We start from the raw sequence: 22,575 nt of genomic DNA, 5'->3' as shown, positions 1-22,575 counted from the left end.
ATCAACTGGAGGTCAGGGTTCACTGTGAACATGTCGTGTCTCAGTAACTTGACTTCTCCCTTAGAGCTGTTACAGACAGCAGGGCAAGAAGGCAGGTGTGGAGGGCCTGGCCTTCAGCACTGCCTTGTGAGAATGGGGGAGAATAGGTCTAAATGCCAGAGCAACTGGGAGCGCCTTCGCCCGGTTTACTGACCGCACCTGCTAACAGCCGCACATGCTCGGCCCGGAGGGCGCTGCTCGGGGCGTGCTTGGAGCCCACGTCCTCATTGCCCAGGAGTGGTGCCCGGCCAGCTGCCTTCAGGGCCTGTGGGGGCTGACTAGACATGTGCACACCCGGGCCTCACCCCACGCCTCCCGAATCAGAGACTGAGGATGCAGCCTGGCAGTCGGTTTTAACAAGCTCTCCAGGGATTCTGGTGCACACAGAGCTGGAGAACCACTGATGTGCAGTGCTGGGCTGAGCCGCCGCACATCAGAATCACCTGGGAACCCTACAAACTACTCTTGGTTCGGGTCTTGTTTCCCCAGAGATTCTGGGCTGTTAGCATGGGGCATGGCCTGGGCATCAGCAGGTTTAAGGTTCCCGAGGGTTTCCGATGTGGAGCAGAGTTTGAGAACCGCTGGTGTGGGCCCTTCCTGCTCCCGGCGTGGCTGAGCACAGGCAGCATCTTGAGCCTCAGCTGAACCTTGTCTCAAAACCCGCGTTTGTGTGCAAATTCCCTGGGAATCATTCAAACACAATTTAGTTTGAGAACCACTGGCCTAGAGCCTTGGGTGGACCCTGGATCCTGCGTGTCCACTGGGCTCCCAGGTGGTGCTGCTGGTCCTCGCTGAGTGGAGGGGGGAGGGTGGAAGCTGGGACCCACATCTTGGTGACACCAACATGGCTATGCCTGTGAGTTCTTTTAATAAGGTGGACTGCCCCCGTGCCATCCAGGAGCTCTTGTCTTGGAACATCACAGGACAGCTTCAGTGTGCTTGTGAGCATCCCCCAGCTTACACACCAGGGTTCACGTGTGTGCACACTTCTGTGGAGAGGGCCCAGCACTCCTGTCGTGTCCTCTGTGGGGTCTGACTCCTGAACAGCTCACTGTTTATGTTTAGGTCACATCACCTGTCGCACAAGTACAGTATCAGGGAAAGATGTTAACAGTGACATTAAAAAAAAAAAAGACTTTGAGGTTCTCGTTGATGGCTTGAAGTGAGCCAGCCATTTGGGACGACTTCCAGCAAAGGCAGGGTGGCCTGGGCTGTGCTGCAGGAGCCCGTTGCCTTCAAGGAGGAGCACAGCCTCGGTTTCCTTGGTGCTGCTCACACCTTATCCAGTTGTAGCACCTTTTTTTTTCAACTTTTTATTTTGAAATAAGTCTGTTCATACTTTTCAACTCGCAGCTCCCCGTGGTAGCATCTTACATAAACACAGCATGGTGTCAGAACCAGGAAGTTGGCGTTGCTCCAATGTAGTTTCTACAGTACAGGCCGTGCGTGCTCTCACCAGCCTTTATGTGCACTCAGTTATTTTTTTACTGACGTATAGTCGATTCACAATGTTGTGTTAGTTTCTGGTGCACAGCATAGTGATTCATTTATACACATATATATTCCTTTTCATATTTTTTCATTATAGGCTATTATAAGATATTGAATATAGTTCCCCGTGCTATACAGTAGGACCTTGTTGTTTATTTATTTATTTAAAAATTTTTTTTTCAAGGGGAGGGCATTAGGTTTACTTGTTTACTTATTTTCTTCATGGAGGTTCTGGGGATTGAACTCAGGACCTTGTGTGTGCTAGGCGTGCACTCTGCCACTGAGCTGTACCCTTGCACTTTTATTTTATATATAGCAGTATTTGCAAATCTCAAGCTCCTAATTTATCCCTTCCCACCCCCTTAACCCCCCAGTAACCACAAGTTTGTTTTCTATGCCTGTAGATCTTGTTTCTGTTTTGGAAATAAGATCATTGGTGCCGTTTTTTAAGATTCCACAAATGAGTGGTATCGTGTGCTAGTTTTCTTCCTCATTCTGGCTTGCTCCCCTTAGGCTGACAGTCTCCAGGTCCAGTCGTGTTGTTGTAAGTGGCATTATTTTCTTTTTCATGGCTCAGTAGTAGTCCATTGTATATATACATCACATTTTCTTCATCCAGTCCTTTGTCGATGGACATTTAGGTTGTTCCCATGTCTTGGCTGTTGTCAATATTACTGCTGTGAACATTGGGGTGCTCGTGTCTTTTTGAATTAGAGGTTTCTCCAGATATATGCCCAGGAGTGGCATTGTTTATAAAGTTTGTGTGTCTGTATACTTCTGTGAGATTTTATCCTCTCTGTGGGTTTGTATGGCCATCACAGTGATCAGAGTACAGCACTGCTCTAAAGGGTTCTGTGTTTAATGTTTAAACGTAGTGTCTTTCCTTAGTACAAACTGAGCTGGCTCTTTTCCATTTACCTCATCACAAGCGCTTTTATGGACGTGCTTGCTTTGTTCTTCTGTAAAGTAATTGTTCATACGTGCCAAGGAAGCATCTGAATGGCTTTCAGTCATCCTAAATGCTCACTCTCTTTTTCCTTTTTTCTCTCCTAGAGGCTACATGGTGATGGGAGATTCATTCAACACTTCTCTCTTCAAGCAGACATTCCAAAGAATTTTTAGTAAAGATTTTAATGGACATTTCCGAATGGCATTTGGTGCTACTTTGGAAGTAAAGGTATAATAAATTTCTAAAACTTGAATGAAAGAGTAGTATAGACTTTGGGAAGCCTCAGCCTGCAGGACCCAGGCATCTGAAGATTAGTTAAAAGGGTCCCAGCGAAATATCCCGACAAAGTGTATTCATTCTATCCCTTTGCTTCTTGGGAGTGGCCCGTGTGTTTATCAGTGTTGTGAACAGAGTGTCCGCTTCCCCGGGAGGCTCTGCTCTGCTCTAGGACAGCAGGCCAGACGGGTGGTGGGCCGGGCGTCCACCCAGCCGTCGGTGAGGGCCGCCATACGCGCAGGACTGTGGTTTGCATGTAGTGCCTGCCTGCAGACGAGCCAGTGCGCCCGGTCACAGGGCAGCGTCGTGAGTTCGGGGGCTGTTTTCCACGTCGGGGCTGATCGCCCTGCACGCTTGATTCTGCGTCATCTGAGAAAACATTCAAGGGGCCGTTAGAAAATATGATTGGAAATACTACTTGGCCAACTGGAGATCATTATTAAATCGTTTAGGTTAAACTGTAAACCAGTGTCAAACATTTGAGGGTTTTTTTTTAGAAAGATGAAGAGGAGTGAACTTTGCTGAAATGAATTCAGATTTAAATTCTCGGTGGGTTGTTGGCCTTGTCGTTGCGTTGGAGTTCATGAATTGAGTATTTTTAAAGCAACACAAAGCAGCACATTTGCTGATTGAAAATTGTCACGAACTGTGTGAGGCTCGTGGAACTGGAGGAGAAGGCAGTGCCGTTGGTGGAGTTGCTGCCTTCTGTGTGCACGACGATTTCACAGCCGAGCACGCGGAAGATGCTGCATCATCTTTGGAACAAAGATAATGCTGTTTCCAAAGGAGGGTTTCCTGAAAGCTTTGACCAGCTCGCAGGGTCCTGGGGAAGCTTGTACGGGGCCGTTCATATACTGTAATACCTGTAGGATTTTCTTGGTAGAATGATAACCCTGCCCTAGTCTTCCCCCAAGTTTTAGTTGTGTCCTTTGTGATCGGGTGGTTTTTGGTGATTTTTAACTGCATACTCTCATGAAATTCTGTTTCAGACCTCGCGGGAACTGAAGATCGCGGGAGCCATCGGGCCGTGTGTATCTCTGAACGTGAAAGGGCCGTGTGTGTCAGAAAACGTAAGGAAAACCCTTCCATCACCCGCACCTCCTGTGCCCGGACTTGACCCCTTAGATGCTTTGGGGATGGATGACCTTGCGTGGTGTCACCTGTGGGTATGCGTCTGCGGTGAGGAGGGGCGGGCTGACTTACTGACGACCACAGCCCCGAGGGGCAGTGTCATTCCTATCTTTCCACCCCCGAGTCTGAATGGTCAGAGAGGAGAAAACGGAGGCTCAGAGAGGCTAAGTATCTTGCTCAGGGTCAGTGCTGACACAGGACCTGGAGCCCAGGTCCCCTTGCCCCCTGCGCCAGGGCGCCGCCGGGTGCTCTGCTCAGCACAAGGCAGACCTTCAGCGAAACCCTTCAGGGATGGTCCGTGGGCTTGTTGCCCTTGGAAGGGGTACCTTTGTCTCAATTCTCAGAGACTGTTTTGAGCCTGGTGGGCAGTGGGTGACGCTGTGGTGTGTGCAGGCATCAGTGTTCCTTGGGTGACAGGTTTTGAGTCCATGGGAACAAAGTTCAGTTCACATGAGGTGGGGAGGTGCTTGGCTGATGGCCCACTTCCTCTGATGACACCTTAGCTGCCAAGGGGCAGACCTTTGGGTCCAGTGAGGCCCGTCCGGGGTGGCTCTGGGCTGGATTAGCACAGTTACATCCTCCCCTGAGTGTCGTCTTCAACAAGTGAGTGGACACTATCACTGGACGTGGACTTGGCTCAGGTCTGCCCCCTGGTGGCCGCGCAGTCCCAGCAAGGTGCTTCATCGCTCTGGGGTTCAGCGTCCTTATCTGGGAAATGGAGACAGTAATGGCTGCTTACTTTCCAGCACTGTCCGGAGGGTTAACAGAGTAGTTCCCTGGCAGCACTTAGAGCGGTGCCTGGCACAAGGGGGCCCCCCTCTAGATTTCATCTTCCACATCGTCATCTTTGTTTTCAGCAGCAGTGACTGTTCACTTAGTGACTACACTTGGATTAAGTTTTTGTCCAAGTTGCCAGAGGCAAGAACATTCCTGTAATCCCCTGGGTGGGGCGGGGTGCTGCCCCAGGCCCGTCTGATGAATACCTCGTGCTGCCCGTGCACTGAGGGGCTGTGCTGTTTCTCGGCGGGGCACTGGAAGGCTGCCCTGTCCAGACATTTTCCATAGACTTAAAACCTGCCTAAGAAGGTGTTATAAGTTAGTACAAACTGACTGTTCTGGGATCCAGCAAGGATGACTGAGATTTTTGCAGGGACGATGGAGGATGCAAAGAGGAGGGAAGTGCAGTTTCCAGACCAGCAGGGAAGTTGAGGGAAGGGCGTAGTGAATTCCTGTGTCCCCGCCGTCCAGAGCCAGTAGTGCTGGCATTTTGTCATAATTGCTCTGTCTTCTTTTTTTGCCACGTATGCGTTATCTTTCTGATATTCTCTATTTTGCCGTATTCTCTTCATCATATTTTTGCAGAGCCTTTGAAAACAAGTTGCAGGCATGTTGACAATCTTTCAGTGTTTCAGTGTGCACCTGCTTTAGACAAGGGTCTTCCACCACGTTATTTTGTGTGTGTGTGTGGGGGAGGTAATTAGGTTTACTTGTTTATAATTTTAATGGAGGCACTGGGGATTGAACCTGGGACCTCGTGCATGCTAAGCATGCGCTCTACCACTGAGTCGGCTCTCCCCCCTTGTACCATGTTATTATCAAGTTTAAGGAAACTGATTTCCTGATATCATGAAGCATTTGATCATGTTCTTTCCCTGATTCCCCTCCAGGTGCCCTTTGTGGCTTTTCCCCCTCTGAGCAGCGTTGTGTCTGATACTATACATCCTTAGGCTTTTAAAACCTAGAATGGTCTTCCTGTCATTTTGTTCGTTTATAGTTTTTTGCTTGTCTTGTTTGATGATCTTGGTTGTTGAAGAGATAGCGCCAAGTGCCAGGTGTCTTCTGTAATCAAGTGTCTCAGGTCCTGCACGTCTGTTCCCTTTTCTGACTTGTTTCTGTCACCCCCGTATTTCCTGTGAAGTGGAGGTTAGATTAACAATTGGATTCGGTTAAACCTTTCTGTCCCCCATGACCCGCTCCCTGAGTGGGCTGTGTACCTCATCTCAGTTTCGCTGAGTGGTTGTGGTGAGGTGATGGCTGTGCACATCTTTTGGTTTAGGGGCCGTTTCCTTTTTGCCACGAGCGGGAAATCCGTTCATGATTGTTCAAGGTTGTTTGAACAACCTTGTTGGCTTGTTTGCCAACAGCCTTTCACCTGATGATTTTAGCGTCCGTTGAATCAGTGTATTTGAATTGCAATAAAATGGTGATTTCCTAATTCCATTTTTACAGTTCTTTTGATAAAGGCAGGGTGAATTGCTGCATAAGGAATTTGCGTGTTAGCAAGAAAATGTACACATGGGGCTCTGGCGGGTTTGTGGCCACACCTGGGCGTTGGTGCTACAGGAGAGGAAAATTTATCTTTTTCCTCAACCCATCTTAGTTTCATTGGCTTGGACCCTGCAAATTAGACTGACAAAGAGAAAAACATACAGACTCAGTGATGAGTAACTCAGAGGAGTGGTTAGAACTTGGGATTATGTTGCATCTTAACAAAAAGTGAATTAATAGAAGAGTGACCAGGCAAGGGCAGATTGTGGAAAAGGAGCTAGCTGGGGCGAGCTGGTGGAAGACGCGGCGGCTTTAGCAGGAGTTGGTGCGGAGAGTCCTGTGGCGCTACCTGCGGGCTGACGAGTGTGTAGAGTTGTCTGCGGTGACTAAGAACCCCTTGCCCTCCCAGCAGGAGGGACGCAGGGAGTTTTCTCACGTCTGCTTTTAAAACCTTACCTTCAGCTTAAAGTGATCCCTCTGCCAGCGCAGTGTATTTTGGGGTGGCCTGTTCTGAACCCCTTGATGTGAAACTTTAAGAAGTTCCATATGTTAATAATGGAGTTGGTAGATGTGGAGAGAGGTTCGAGAGAAGGGATTAGCAAGGCAAGGAAGGGAGGCAGGCAAGCTCCTTTTACTTCTTTGCCGTTTTTCCTGGGTGTAGCCTTCACTTTCTAGCAGATGTCACCTGAATCTTTTAGAAAATGTCCCCAAAGGGAAGTTGAACACTCAGATCCATCCACCTCATGATCTTGCGTAGGAAACACTCATGAAACACAGGGTGTCCTCCCCACTCTCCACCTTAGAGCTGTGCTGTCATTTCTCCTAAGGCCCTTCCCTTTCCCCTCCGACCGCCTCCGTTGTGAGGTTGCTGGCTCTGGCCCAGCTCCTGGCGTGGCTTTGTAGAGACCAGACTGATGTCAGCTGTACTCAGCCGACAGTGTACAGTTTGGGTGGATTCAGAGTAACACAGAAGAGATGCCATGACTCTCTTAATGCACAGTCACGTTCCTTTCTAAGGGCGGTATTCCGTACCATCATGAGACGTTAAAATGTGTCTAGTCACTGTCTCTGGAGTGTATGTTTCAGAGGCTAGTGATCTTCTGTCTTAATGGTTCTGGGTACTTGACACCAGCAGCCTCTTTTTCTAGATGCCATGCTTAAAGCACTGGTACTCTTCACGTTTTAGTGAACCTCATATTTATCACTGGGAGCCAGTCAGCTAGTCAATAAAAAGCAGCTTTCCCAAGACTAAAATCTCAATTCTCTTACCAAGAATTTACATGTAACTTTTACATAAAGGAATTGGATTAAAAATTAGTATTTAACAGCTGACATTCTGTAATTATTTCTTGTTCTGATAATGATGGAAGAAGGACATAAGTTTTTCAGGCCAAGTCGATCATTCTTTTTCTTCTCTGCTGTTTACTTCTTCCCCATCCCTGCCTTGATTGTCTCAGCTGACATCAGGTACTTTGTGTGTGTGTGTGTGTGTGTGTGTATAAAGATGTGTCTCAATGATGTCATGAAAACTGATCGCAGTACCAATATAAAAAAGCTTAATATTAAAGTACTCGAATAAATGTTAAGCTTTGTTCTGGTCCGTGACTGTGTTTTTTCAGTTAAACTGAAGTTTTCATTTGGATTGAGTTACTCTACGGAGCCTGCCCTTCTCAGAGTCGGCACTTTGTATCAGCAGTTAACCACAGGAATATCTTCTTCGTTTCTTTTTAATTCCTCTTTTCACCCCCAGGAGCTTGGTGTGGGTGGCACGAGTCAGTGGAAAATCTGTGGCCTGGACCCCACCTCTACACTCGGCATCTACTTCGAAGTGGTCAGTCAGGTGGGTTGGGTTTCCTCGTGAACGGTCCTGCCCCAGTGTGGTGGTTCCCGGTTATCACAGACTGGTGGCTTCTTTCTCCGCAGACTGATGCTCCTTTGTGCTTGTGTTAGGCTCGATACCAGTCTGGCGTGATCTGCTTTTCTTCTTCCAGTGTTTGGTTGGAGTCAGACAGCAAACTATTTTTTGTCACCTTGTTGTTAAACTGATAGTCTTCAGAAGAAGAGTGGCTTTTATCAGCCATCATAATATTGGTGAATTTTTGAGTGTGTCAGTTTTCCCCCAGTATTTTATTTAAAAAAATTCAAACATACAGAAAAATTAGTAGAATTGTGCAGTGAACACGCGTCTATCCACAACTTAGGTTCTGTAATTAACGTTCTGCCGTATTTGCTCTGTCACATATCTGTCCGTCCCTCAATTCCCTGTATTTGTGACGTATTTTGGAGCAAATTGCAGTCGTCAATGTCTTCCATCCCTAAACACCTAAGCGTGTGTATCATTAACTTGAGTTCAGTATTTATTTGAACATGGTTTTTTTTTTGAGGTAAAAGTCACACACAGTGAACTGCCCGGGTCTTAAGTGCACCATTCATGATGCACCAGGAGCCTTATTGTCACCGCCGTGTGGGTCGCCTTTGGAGGAGCACGTGGGCCCTGTGACCTTGTGTGAGTGTCTCGCTGTGACAGTAACGGGGTGCATGGCCTCTCGCCCTGCAGCACAATGCCCCAATCCCACAGGGAGGCCGAGGCGCAGTCCAGTTCGTCACGCACTACCAGCACTCCAGCACCCAGAGGCGCATCCGTGTCACCACTGTCGCCCGCAAGTGAGCACCCCCGCCTGCCTTTCTGTTGACCCACTGGTTTATCTTTGTAATCGCGTTGGGTGGCTCTCGCCAGCCCCCGCTATTTGGTCAGAGGAGGAGGAGGAGGGAGAGGCATTGTTGGCCAGTCCAGTTAGGCCTGTAGACCCTGGCCTCGAAGAGGCTTCTTTCAATAGGAATTTGTTCATTAAAAATTATTTCTCATTATTGTGTTTATCAAATAAGTAACCCATAAATACACCTAAGGTAAAAGATTCAAGCAGCACATAATTAGGTAAAGAATGGGTCTCCATCACTCTCCACGGAGGTAAAGTGCTGTGACCAAAGTGGCACTGAACTTCGCAGGCCCGCGGGTACCGTGCGCGCGCTGTCTGCGTGACGGCGGCTCGCAGCAGCGTGTTCCTAGCTCTTCTCAGTCACGTGCCGAGGACACCTTCCATGTCAGTGCATAAAAGCCGCTCCCTCATTCATTCTATTTTATCTTGAAAAAAGTTTCTTTTTTGAAGTATAGTTGATTTAGTATATTATATTAGTTTTAGGTGAATAACATAGTGGTTTGAAAATTTTATAACTATTATTATTTTTTTAATGGAGTTACTGGGGATTGAACCGAGGACCTCAAGCGTGCTAAGCGCACACTCTTCCCCTGAGCTATACCCTCTCCTCTCCCCTGAAATTTTTATAGGTTGTACTCCATTTAATGTTATTATAAAACGCTGGCTGTATTCCCTGTGGTGTACAGTGTATCCTTGTAGCTTATTTTATACATAGTCGTTTTTAACCTCTTCTGCCCCTCCCCCCTTCCCTCTCCCCACTGGTAACTACTAATTTGTTCTCTGTATTTGTGAGTCTGCTTCTGTTTTGTTACATTCATTCGTTTCATTTTTTAGATTCCACTTATAAGTGATAATGTGGAGTGTTTTGTACTTGTCTTTCTCTATCTGACTTACTTCACTAAACATAATACTCTCCAGGTCCTTCCATATTGCTGTAAATGGCAGAATTTCATTCTTTTTTGTGGCTGAGTAATATTCCATCGCACGCATGTGTATGCTTGTGTGCATTTACACACACACACACACACACACACACATCTTCATAGTCACTCTTTGTCTGCATTGCACCGGGGAGCTGGCTCGGGCCTTTCCTGGCCGCACATGGGGCACTAACTCTGGAACTGTCAGTTGGGCAGATGCACAGAGTCAGCTCAAGCACATCGAGGCAGCGTTTGACCAGGAGGCCGCAGCGGTCTTGATGGCGCGGCTGGGGGTGTTCCGAGCGGAGTCGGAGGAGGGCCCGGACGTGCTCCGGTGGCTGGACCGACAGCTCATCCGACTGGTGAGTTGGGAACAGTGGCCCTGCGTTCAGTCTTGGTCTCTGCTCTACCTTTGGGAATGGAAAACTGTCATTTAAACTTATTTTATACAGTCAATAAATAAGAATTTTATTGGTTGCTTACCTCATGCCAAACGCTGGACCTTCTGAGCATGATGTGAAGGAAGTGTTAAATGTGCATCTTCCCCATGAGGGCGTAGTTACAGCTGGGGAGAGACAACACTCACAGGCCGTGTGGATAACAATGCAAATCTGAGTGTGTTGAAAGCTGATTTAGATGAGTCACTGTGAATGCTGTGGGTCTGTATTTTCCCTCCAGACCGTAGAAGGGTGTTTTGGAAATGGTCCACGGCCCAGTGAATGTAAGGAGCTGCCTAATGTGTCATTCTTGTGGAATCAGGAGAGAGAAACCACATGGTGATTTAAACAGGGGAAGTCGTATGTAAGGAACTACTGCTGCAACAAGGGGTTAGAATAACGAGGAGTCGGCTGGTCAGAGGTAAAGAGAAGCCTGGGGAGCGTAGGACCAGCAGATCCAAGGGGCACTACTTCTGGGCTGAGGTGAGCACCCAAGGAAGACGCCCCGCTCTCAGGGCCGCTCTAGACTCGGCCGGGGCCACGGCCACGGCCCACCGAGTCTCTCAGGGCAGAGACGTTGCCGGGGGGCCTGCAGGAGGGACTGGGTAGAAATTCACCTTCTAGAACTGGACGGAAATCAACCCTCTATGGTGCCAAGGAAACCCTTCACCAGGAGTGTCTCACCAGAGGCACAGGGGGGCCGGGGGCTGCCGTTGCTCAGCCCTGGGGGAGCTGCCAGCACCAGGCAGCTGGCAGAGGAGGAAGATTGGAAGGGCCTGCATCCATCTCACGGCAGGCAAAAAGGGTAAGTTTGAAGCCACGAAGGAGTAAGTCAGTAGCTGACATACCATGTGATCTTACCATCTTGGAAATTCACAGCACGGATTAGTGATCAGAGGCACTGAGAGACCCAGTAACAGCACCTCTTTAACCTAGTATAGCCCACGTGTGCCCTTGCTGTCCTGTGGAACCATTTTCTCAGGGAATGTCAACGTTTAAACAATTTGAAATCAAGCAGCGGGTCCAGGTGGTTGGCAAAGGCTTCATGTGAGAAGTGAGCCTCAAATCAAGTCTTTTTAAAAAGTAGGAGGCAAGCCTTACCAAGTGGAGGGCTCAGCACAGGCCAGCCTTAGGGATGTAGCTGTGCGTCTGTTTATACTGGGGACACGGAAGGGACAACTGTCACAGGTGGCCAGCCTGTGCGGTGGGGGTGCAGCAGTGAAGGTGCAGATTGATCGTGCCAAGCCTTGACTTTAGAGTTAGGTCACAGCCTCGGCGTTAGAGGGGAAGACTGAAGTGTGCTTCTCAAGCAGGGGTGTGATACCAGCGCGACTCCTGTGTTCACACTGCCTGTCACTGTCTAAGATCAGTTTGAGGTGGAAAGACTGCTGGTAGGGAGACAGTGGAGGGTTTTGCAGGCTCCAGGCGGCTGAGACCAGGGTGGTGGCAGCACAGTTGGAGGGAAGAGGAGGTTTGGAATCAGGATGTATGCTGAGAGAAGAAGTGGTAAAATTCGGTCAAACTATATGTGGACTCAAAAATGAAAAAATCAGTGTTGACTCGAGTTTCAGGTGTGAGTAAATGCAAGAATTGAGGGCAGGACAGGGGAAAGGCGGGCAGCCTCGGAGTGGAGGGAGGCGACCCCACCCCTTTTAATGCAATCATTTGATTTCTCTTGAATGTGAACTGGAAAAGCACTCTTCCAAGGAAAGCTGCCCTGTGCCGGAGAAGCCCTGACAGGCTCAGGTCAGAGGCCAGCGCTGGACGCGGGAGGGGTTCAGGTGGCACCAGTCTGGCTCGTGTTACTTGTCGCTGAGGCAGTGGGGGTGGGAGCGTGGGGCCAAGAACTCACCCTGGAGGAGCCCGCAGCGAGTTCAGAGGTGGTGGGGGGAGGGGGCCCTTGAACGAGGCAAAGGAGGATTATTTGGAGAGGTGACAAGGTTTAGGAAAGTGCTGTTTTAGCAGCTGAAGGAGAGAGTTTCAGGAAGTGTGGGAAGTCACTTCGTTCGTGGTGGCGGGGGGTTTGGGAAGGTGAGGCCTTTGCAGGGCTTTGCTAGGAAGGAGGGTCATTGTAGAGATGCACTTTCTTTCAGATAGCCTGATTTTCTAGTGACCAGAGGAACGTGGGAAACAAAGAGGAAATAAAGGCACAAAGAGAAAGTGTTCAGAAATTTGCCTCAAAGAAAGGAGGAAAATTGAGCGGTGGAGTGACAGAGCATCAAGGGTTCTCTGTGACTGCAAGGGTTTCGTGGCCTTAGAGGGTTTTCTAGCGGGAGAGGTGCCTGGGAAAGCCCCCCAGCCGCTCACAAGCAGAGTGGTCCTTGGCCAGCAGCCTGGGAGCTGGTTAGAATCGCAGCCTCTTCGGCCCCTCCCCCGAGCTGCTGAATCATTTAACAACACCTGAGTGTCGTGTCTGTGTGACCAGGGCCAAGTGGTGCTCGTCTGGGACTCGGGCGGGCAGGGGCAGGGTGGGGCGTGGGGCGTGGGGCGTCCTACGCCAAGGACTTCTCAGGTGGCACTCACTTAAGTTTTTTTTTTCCTTCTTATTTTCTTTCAACAGTGTCAGAAGTTTGGACAGTATAACAAAGAAGACCCCACTTCCTTTAGGTTATCAGATTCCTTCTCTCTTTATCCTCAGGTAAGTAATCTCTTCGTTAAGTAACTGAGGAAGAATGAAGTGTGATAGAAATGAACCTCGCTGCTCGCGGGGTCCGGTGGAGACTTGCTGTGTTTGGAGACTCTGTCTGTCGGTGATGGAGGTTGTTCACCTCAGGACATGTCTCTGTGCCCAACGGTGCCCAAGCCCCGCGGGAGACAGAGGTGACGAGCAGAGAGCAGGACAGGATCGTGGCTGTAGCCGTTCTGGGTGGACAGTCAGCTGCCTGCAGCCACAGGAGATGAGCGGAGCACATGACCGCAGCTAACGTGACGGGCTGCGTGGGGACTGGGGACCACGGGAGTCGGCTCCCCTTGGTCCCCGCGCTCGTGTGGCCAGGTGTTTGGGTGTCATGCAGGGGAGGCGTGGCTGCGGCGTCAGGCCACGGCGTGGGGTTGGGTGCTTCTGTCCTGAACCCCCATCCCCGTCCGGCGGCGAGGAGGCCGCGGCTTAGCTCAGCTGCGCGAGCTGAGGCTGGTGCTGGGTTTCCGCGGGCCCTGCGCCCGCCCGCGAGCGTGAGCCAGCTCCCAGGCCAGCCCGGGGTGGTCAGGTGGGGCCCTCACGGGTGCAGCCTTCCTGGAATTGGAGGCAAACTCAATGTTTTTCCCCCTTCTCTCAAGGATGCCTCAGTGAAGGATAAGTAGAAAGAAGCAGATTTTCATTTTTAAGTGACCTTGCTAAGACTGAGGTACACAAATGTGTCTGTCCTTTTGAATGCTCGATCCGGAAGGGGGACACCGGTTTCAGTCATGAACTTGTATTGCTTGGACTCCCAGGGTTCAAGAGGGGCTTCAGAGGTCACGTCCCTTGATCCCTGGCTCAGGGTGAGGCTCAGTAGTCCCTGATATGTGCCCCTCTGGCCTGTGCCCAGGCAGTTGAGGCTGGCTGGCCTTGGGGAAGGAGCCTGGACGGGCCAGAGTCGGGGCCGAGGTCCAGCGCTGGCTCTGCTGCTGCTGGCAGGGATGAGGCCCCAGACCCTTGTGGTTTTCGGTTCCTACATTATAGGGAGGGAGTTGGTCTGAAAAGTGGCTCCAGGCCACTAGTGACTGAAAGGCAGAAGGAATCTGAGAAGCCATCTAACTTCAGTGGTTAAGCCTGGAGGCAGACTGGCAGCCTTTTTACAGCCGTGGGATCCTTTCTTCAGGAAGACCCCCTCCGAAGCCAGCACGGAGAGCGGACAGACTTGGTGTTGCTCGGGCGGTGCCCACCCACCGTCCACTCACTGGGTCCCACCGCGGCACCCTCCACCCCCGCCCCGGGCCTGAGGATCCACTAAGGCCCCGAAGAGCCCGGTTTCAAACTGAAGTTAGATGGTTTCTATGATTGCTTCTGCGAGGCACCTAGGGGAGAGGGCCAGAGCCAGTCTGCAACCAGGCTGCCTGAAGCAGGGCCGGCCCGGCCCCTCGGTGTCCTCCCCCGTAAACTGGGTGGTGGGCGGGTTATCAGGAGGGTTAAATCATTCTTGTCAAGGGCTTTGTGCCCTGCACAGAAGAGGCATCAAGGTCAGTGGGGTTGCTGAGGAACCCGTGATTCACTGTATTCAAAAGCAGCTCGGGAAGCTGTGTCCTCAGGGCAGCTCGTTTTCACCTGGCCAACCTGGCAGCTGTTTACCGTGAGCTAGAAGCCCGCCCTCCCCCTGCCCTCCCCCTGGCCTTCGGATCGGAAGGAGCCCGCCCCCACCCCGCCCCCCCCCCCCCCCCCGTGTGTCTGGCCGCCTCCCCTCATGCTCCTCGCTCCCGGCTCCCTGCCTGTGTCTGGGCCCCCTGGCCTCTCCCCTGCTCCTGGCTTCGCCTTGCACATCTTTTACACCCCAGTGGCTTTGGGGAGCCGCCTGCTGCCCCTCCACCCCCACCCCATCATCCTTGTGCTTTCTGTACTGGGGCTCATAACATGCCACCCCAGGTGTGCCTTTAACCCCCGGGCGGTGACCTCTTCAGAGCAGCACCCCCTCTCTGTGACCTGGCCCCGTGACCCGGCCCCGTGACCCCAGGAATAAATGCGGCTTTGCCTTGCCCCTTTCCTGTGGAAGCTTTGACATACCCAGGAGCGCCCCCTCTTTTTTAAAAGTCACTTTTATTTCTAATTGTGAAAAACCCTTAACGTGAAATCAACCGTCTTAACCATTTTTAAGTGTTCAGTTTAGTTAAACGTACATTGACATTGTTGTGCAGCGAGTCTCCAGAACTTCATCTCATGAAACTGAACTCCGTACCCAGTAAACACCAGCTCCCCGGCCCCTCTTCCCTGGCCCCTGGTACCACCGTGTTTCTGCTCGTGAGACCCCAGAGGCCTTGTTCTGAAAGTCTGGGTGCTCCTGCTTCAGGGACTGATGGCGGGTCTGTGTCGGGGTCGGGGTCGGGGAAGGCTGCGGCTGCACGCGCTCATCTCTTTTTCAGTTCATGTTCCACCTTAGAAGATCTCCGTTTCTTCAAGTGTTCAACAACAGCCCCGATGAGTCGTCGTGTTACCGCCACCACTTTGCGCGGCAGGACCTCACCCAGTCGCTCATCATGATCCAGCCCATCCTCTACTCCTACTCCTTCCACGGGCCTCCAGAGGTACAGCGTCTCCCACCTCGGAACCACCGAACATGTGTTACTGTTTTCAGCATGTTCGATCTTAGAGCAAAACTGTAAAAAAAAAAAAAAGTTGGGTCTTTATAGTAATTTAACATTTTTTCTGAGTATTAAAAAATAGACATAGGAAGAAGTCACAGGAGGTGTAAAATTAGAAAACAATCTAAATGTTCAATGGTAGGAAAGGTAGGAAAGGAAGTAATCCAAGAAATACTCAGTTTATGTCACATAATAACACATTGAATGTGGGGGAGGCGGGGGTGCCGCGTGGGACCAAGGGGGACCCACACCATGGCCCTTGTTCTGCAGCCGGTGCTCTTGGACAGCAGCAGCATTCTGCCTGACAGAATCTTGCTGATGGATACCTTCTTCCAGATCGTCATTTATCTTGGTGAGGTAAGATGGTGCTGTCTCTTTCTTTACTATTGTTCTTCATTTTTTATTAATCTAGGTTTTTATGACATTTGGAAAAAAAATTGGCCTTAGAAAACCCACAGTTTATTTTAATGAGTACACTGGCTTTTATGCTAGTGAATAAAATCTTTTTTCAGATCCCTGGGGGGATTTGTATAATTAGCAATGTTAATATTACTTGCTACACATGAAAAGGTGCTCAACATAGCTAATTATTAGAGAAATGCAGATCAAAACTACAATGAGATAGCACCTCACACAGGTCAGAATAGTCATCATTGAAAAGTTTACAAATAACAAATGCTGGAGAGGGTGTGGAGAAAAGGGAGCCCTCCTGCACTGTTTTGGGAATGCAGTTTGGTGCAGCCGTTATGGAGAACAGCATGGAAGTTCCTTAAAATAGAATAGGCTTACCCTGTGACCCAGCAATCCCACTCTGGGGCGTATATCTGGAGAAAACTCTTAATTATAAAAGATACACGCACTCTAGTGTTCACAGCAGCGCTGTTTACAATAGCCAAGACGTGGAGTCCATCAAAAAAGTGTCCATCAAAAAAGAAAGGATGAAGAAAATGTGGTATATACACACAACAGAATATGGGTCAACCATAAAAAAGAATGAAACAATGCCATTTGCAGCAACATGAATGGACATACAAGTGATAACATGAAGTATTTGGCACTTGTCTTTCTCTGACTTAGTTCACTTTGCATAATGCCCTCCAAGTCCATCCATCTTGCTGCAACAGGCAGAATTTCGGAGTTTTTTTGTGTTTTTGTTTTGTTTGTTTTTTAATATCTGAGTAGTATTCCATTGTATACATACACCGCATCTTCTTTATCTGTTCATCTGTGGATGGACACTAGGGTTGCTTCCATGTCTTGGCTGTTATAAATAATGCTGCTGTGAACATTGGGGTACACGTATCTTTTCTGATTAGTGTGTTTTTTTCATTGTTTTGGCAATTGACTTGACTTCTGAGTGTCTGTAACTTAGAAGTGATTTCACATGTCCTGAAAAGCTAGGAATTCTGTTTCAGACTTTCCTTAATACCTTCGGATGAAATGATTTTCTTATACTAACAGGCATTTTACAACTTTAAACACAATTTTTTCAGCGTATTAACATCCACCCTGCCAACCGCTTGCCGGCGACGCCAGGGCACCTGCTGCTCCCGAGGCTTCAGGCTCCTTTAGGGGCTTCCTTTGCCTTCAGCTCATCCCGTGTAGACGTCCCTGACCACAGCCCCCATCCTGCTCACTCACACATTTATTGAGCACCTTCTGTGTGCAAGTTACAGGTCGTAAAGACAAAGACCAATGATGTCACTCTTGCCCTTCAGAAGTCCTATGTGTAGGGGCTGGAAAGGGATAAATTTGGGGGTTTGAGATTTGCAAATGTTAACCACTATATGTAAAAATAGGTAAAAAAACAAATTTCTTCTGTATAGCGTAAGGAGCTATATTCAATGTCTTGTAATAACCTGAATGAAAATCACATGTATGCATATGCATGACTGGGACATATGCTGCACTCCAGAAACTGACACACTGTAGCTGATAATACGTCAATAAGAAAAATTAACAACAACAACAGCAGAAGTCCTAAGCCTGCGCGTTGTAGGCATTCCTGTGGGCTCTTGGACCCAAGTGAGTTTATGGGCGTTTCCTCCAAGCCGCAGTCAGTCAGAAATCAAGAGCTGGACAGCAAAACGTGGGAAGGCGGAGAGCAGGCTGCAGAGGGACGCCTCTTCCTGGGGTCGTAATAACGGTTCTGTTTGTAAGACCCATCAGTCTCTCGTTACACCTTCTTACTGCATTTTCTCTCTGCATTGTTTTCTTTTTCAGTTACAGTTAGGAGGGAGAGGGGAGATGTGACTGAAACATTTCTGGGAGAACCGAGTGGGTGGCGGTGTCCTGGGTGCCCCTCTTTGCTGACTAGTCAGCTCTGCTCTGCTCCCTTCTGAAACTTGTCTTTCTGACACAAGACTTCGTAGCTGGAAACAAGTCGTGGGGGCGGGGTGGTAGTGTTAGAACGTCAGCGTCGAAGGAGACCTTCATCACAGTGATTCCACGGAAGTTGTGGTTCGTCTGTTTTGGTGCAGACCATAGCCCAGTGGCAGAAAGCTGGGTACCAGGACATGCCTGAGTACGAAAACTTCAAGCACCTTCTGCAGGCGCCACTGGATGATGCTCAAGAAATTCTGCAGGCGCGCTTCCCAATGCCACGTTACATCAACACGGAGCACGGAGGCAGTCAGGTGAGCCAGTCCACCACCAGCTCTGATGCTCTGTTGGTTTTGTGCTGCATTTTTACGGCTCTGAATCCCAACAGCGTGGTTAATGTTTAATGTGGTAATGTAAATTGACATGCAAGTAGACTTCCAAATAATGACTTCTTTTTAAATGACTGGTCAAAATATGTTGGTGTAAAAGAAGAGGATTGCCAAGATAAAATACATGTTACATTCTGGGAACCTAATAAATGGAGAATCGTTGGGGTTAGACTAAAGAAATGGCTTTCTACGTGTAAAAAATTCCTAATTTAACAAAAGAAGTGGAAAATATTTTTCTATAACACTAATATTAACACCACTTTTAATCTCTGCCCTTTTTTTTTTTAAAGGCTCGATTCCTTCTGTCCAAAGTGAACCCATCTCAGACACACAATAACCTGTATGCTTGGGGACAGGTAAGTAATTGGTGTTTGGGGAGGAGGCCAGGCTATATTTTTTTAAAAAACTGAATAATCCCCCCCTTACCCACATTTTCACTTTATAAGGTTTCAGTTATCCGAGGTCAGCTGTGGTCAGAAAATTCCAGAAATAAGTAATTCATAAGTTTTGAATTGAGCGCCATTCTGAGCAGCATGTTGAAATATCACACCTTCCTGCTCCATCCTAAATTATCACTTGTTTTAGTGCATCCGTACTGAAAATGCTACCTGCCCGTTAGTACCTGTATTGGAGAACCATAGTGTACATCGGGGTCTGCACCATCCATGGTTTCAGGCATCCCCTGGGGTCTTAGCGCCTGTCCCCTGTGGATAAGGGGGGATTACTGCATAGGCTGCATGCTCTGCCTGGGTTCCCTTCCATGACATAGCATCACATGACAGGTTCAGGCCAGGGGACAGCACACTGTTTGGCTCTCCTCGTGGACAGCAGCATCACCTCAAGTCCCCTCCTGCTTTCTCTCTCCCAGGATCCAGGCTCAGATGCCTACCCCTGCTCTCCACTGGCTCTGCCTCCTCTTCGCCCTTCTGCTCCTGCTTCCTTCCTTACCTAATTATCCCCAGCATCTGTGTCTCCCTCTGATGGGTCTTTTCTTTCATCTTTTCTTGTAACATTTTTTGGAGGTAACTGTACATTGATATGCAGTTGTTAGAAGTAATACAGAGAGAGTCCCCTATACCCTTTACCCAGTTTCCCCCAGTGGTAACATCTTGTAGAACTGTGATGGTAACACATGATCATAACCAGGATGCTGGTGTTGATAAGGTCGAGACAGGAATTTCCATCACCACAGGGATCTCTCATGTTGCCCTTTTATAGTCACACTCTCTTCCCTCCCGCCTCCACCCCTTCCTTAACACCTGGCAACTCCTCTCCTGTCTTCCATAGTTTCGTCATTTAAAAGGTTACATACATGAAAGCACATGGTGCGTAACCTGTTGGGATTGGCTCTTTCCCTCAGCATACTTACCTAGAGATTCAGCCAGGGTGTTGGATGTGTAAGTGATTAGTTCCTTTTTGTTTGCCGAGTAGTATTCCATGTTATCGCTGGACTGCTGTTTATTTAATCATTCACCCGTCAGAGAACATTTGGATTGTCAACAGTTTCTGGCCATTAGGAATAATGCTGCTGTAAACATTCTTGTACAGGTTTCCTGTGGCCATAAGTCTTCATTTCTCTGAGATAAATGCCTGGGAATTCATTTGTTCCGTTGTGTGATAGTTGCGTAGTTAGTTTTTAAGAAACTGCTACACTGGTTTCCAGAGTGACTGTACCCTTTTGTATCTCCACTAGCAGTGTGATCCATCCAGTCTCTCTGCACCCTTGCCCGTATAAAGTCCCCGTGAGAGTTGTTCTTTGACTCTTGGATTGTTCAGAGTGTCACTTAGTATCTGGAGATTTTCTTGCTTAATGATTTCTATTTTGAGTCCATTGAGGTTGGAGAATACACCTGTGTGATTTCAATTTTTAAAAATTTGTTGAAGTTTGTTTTGTGGCCCAGGGTAAGTTCTGTCTTGGCATGTGTTCCATGGTTACTTAATGGGTGTTCTGCCGTTTCTGGATAGAGTGTTGTACACGTGTCGGTAAGGGTCTGTCAGTTGATGATAATGTTGAGTTCTTACACATCCCTGCTGATTATCTGTGTCCTTCTGTCAGTTTTTGAGAGAGGATCTTGAGGTTTCTGCCTCTTGATGGTAAGTTTCTCTTTTGAGTTCTATCACTTTTTGTTCACATATTTTTCAGCTCTGTTGTTTGTTGCACACACACTTAAGATTGCTGTGTCTTCTTGGTAAACTGACTCTTTTATCATTATATAATGTCTCCTTCTGTCTCTGGTAATTTTTAAAAAATATTAAATAGCTTATATTTATCTGTGGGTGTTTCATATGTATATTTCTTAATGCTGAGAATCACAAATACCTGTGTGGAAAGCTTCACCAGCCTGATTACAGTGGATGTGCAATTAGATTGAGGAATGTGCACTCAGAGCTTGTGAACACTAGCCCGATTGAGTCTGGGTGATGCATGTGCTTTCCAGGGATGCTGCTATTTACATCTGTTAATGGCCCTTCTTGATGGCCAGCTCACCAGTGAGGTGGCATGCAGCAGCCTGGGATGAGGGACCAAGTCTGCAGATGTGGTGGGCTCCACTAGGCAGGGCCAGGAATGCTTAGCCGGTAGGCTTACGTGTTTGGGCAGTGAACGGTGGGGGAGGGAAGTGGGGGAGACCGAACGGAACGGGGAATAAAAGAATGGAAAACATTACTTATCCGGGTATGGGAAAAGAGACAGGCAGACGTGAAAAACTGCAGCTGTAACTGGGGCACGAGTGAACAGAAAAGAAATGGAACCAGTGAATAAACAAGTAGGATTGACTAGTTCTCATGCAGAGAGGGATTAAAAGTGGAGTGGGCAGTGAGGGCTTAGAAAGAGACATGTCTCCCCTGCCTTTTAAGTCAGTATCGTTTAGTTGTGTGGTTGGCCAGATGCGGCCAGACAGTGGGCAGAGATTTACATGTATCATAGTGCAGCAAGAGGTTAGTTACTTGCATCCTTTGGTTTTCTGGTGTTGGGAGAGAGCAGCAAAAGATGCCCTCAAGGAGGCAGTGTTGAGCTACAGTCAATTCTTGCAGAAATGAAAGATACTTGAAGCAAGCCAGTGAAGAATGTGGCTACTATTCCTATCAAATGCTAGAGGTCAATAAAAGGACCCAGGATTACAAAAGTTGTGTCCGTGAGAGGTGATCCTCTTTCTTCTCTCTTATGTGCTAAAGGCTTCTTGGAAAGAGTCTCACAAAAGATGGCACTAGTGTCTTAGTAGACAGGGTAGTAAGCTAGGAAATCCTGGATTTAGTTCCCAGTGCCGTCGTGTTCTTCCACAGGCATCCTGAGTGCATTTAGACTTTTGATTTTTCCATCTTTGAACTGATGTCTCTGGTAATTTTGATTGCACTCGTATCTACTTTATCTGGTATTTATAAAGCCCACACTTCCCTTTATTCTTCTTACTTATTAGCAAAAACATTAATGTTTGGGTGATATATCTTCCATCCTTTAACTTTCAGCCTGCTCTGTCTTTATGTTTGCGGTCACAGTTCTTAACCTGCTCTGCTAAACTCATGATAAATTTGTGTGTTTGGACCATTTGCATTTGATGTAATTATTGATATGTCGGGGCTTAAGTCTACTATTTTCTTTTTCGTTTTCTCTGCTTTTCAGTTCTTTCTTTCCTTTTCCTTTCCTTCCTGTGGCTTACTTGAACATTTCTTACAGTTCCGCTGTAGCTTATTCATAGTGTTGTTTGAGTAGATCTCTTTGGGTAGCATTTTTTGTCAGTTACTCGTGGTTGCTCTGGATGCTAGAGCATTACATTCCATTATGTGTGCATAGCTTATCAAACTTACCCCAGCCTTATGTCCCTTACTCTCTCCCATTTATAATGTAATAAAATATTTCCTGTACCTGCATCAGACATTGTTAGTTTTTCTTCAACCACCAAGCATGATTTATAAATCTAAGAGGAGCTGGGAAACCTATTATATTTGTCCATAGTTTTGCTTACTATGTTCTTTATTCCTCAATATTCCAAGATTCCTTCTTTTATCATTGCCTGTCTGTTTAGAGATTGTTCTTTAGCGATTCTTTTAGGGGTAGGTCTGCTGGTGATAGACTCTGGTGACGGTCCTTTCTCTCAGGTAGCTGAAAAATAACGATGTAAGTTTCCTCTGGCTGCTTTCAAGATCCTTTTCTTTGTTGTTAGTTTTCAGTAGTTTAAATGCCATGCATTTCTGTGTGTATCTCTCTGGATTTTTCCTCTTTAGAACTTGTCCAGCTTACTGATTCTATATATGTATGTATGTCTCTTGCCAAAGGTGGATGGTCTTCTGTCATTATTTCCTAGAATATATTTTCAGCCTGCCTGGATTTTTCTTTCTTTTTGGGACGCCAGTGACGCAGATGTTAGG

At 48.0% G+C, this 22,575-nt stretch overlaps 1 protein-coding gene across 5 annotated transcripts in view; it reads left to right on the top strand.

Moving 5' to 3' along the window:
* SEC23B (SEC23 homolog B, COPII coat complex component) overlaps nucleotides 1-22,575 on the top strand; it is a 35,203-nt gene that overhangs the window by 10,114 nt on the left and 2,514 nt on the right. For 4 of the 5 annotated variants that reach the window (XM_072943746.1, XM_072943747.1, XM_072943745.1 and 1 more), the window contains exons 10-19: nucleotides 2,584-2,707; nucleotides 3,745-3,825; nucleotides 7,905-7,994; nucleotides 8,712-8,818; nucleotides 10,000-10,153; nucleotides 12,789-12,866; nucleotides 15,281-15,442; nucleotides 15,770-15,856; nucleotides 17,980-18,135; nucleotides 18,501-18,566. In XM_072943746.1, the coding sequence (XP_072799847.1) occupies nucleotides 2,584-2,707; nucleotides 3,745-3,825; nucleotides 7,905-7,994; nucleotides 8,712-8,818; nucleotides 10,000-10,153; nucleotides 12,789-12,866; nucleotides 15,281-15,442; nucleotides 15,770-15,856; nucleotides 17,980-18,135; nucleotides 18,501-18,566 (1,105 nt within the window). The remainder of the gene's footprint in view (nucleotides 1-2,583; nucleotides 2,708-3,744; nucleotides 3,826-7,904; nucleotides 7,995-8,711; nucleotides 8,819-9,999; nucleotides 10,154-12,788; nucleotides 12,867-15,280; nucleotides 15,443-15,769; nucleotides 15,857-17,979; nucleotides 18,136-18,500; nucleotides 18,567-22,575) is intronic. The other variant, XM_072943748.1, reaches the window with a different exon arrangement.

This window comes from Vicugna pacos, chromosome 19, assembly GCF_048564905.1.
Source record: "Vicugna pacos chromosome 19, VicPac4, whole genome shotgun sequence".
Taxonomy (NCBI): domain Eukaryota; kingdom Metazoa; phylum Chordata; class Mammalia; order Artiodactyla; family Camelidae; genus Vicugna; species Vicugna pacos.
This window is presented reverse-complemented; position numbering and strand designations above follow the sequence as displayed.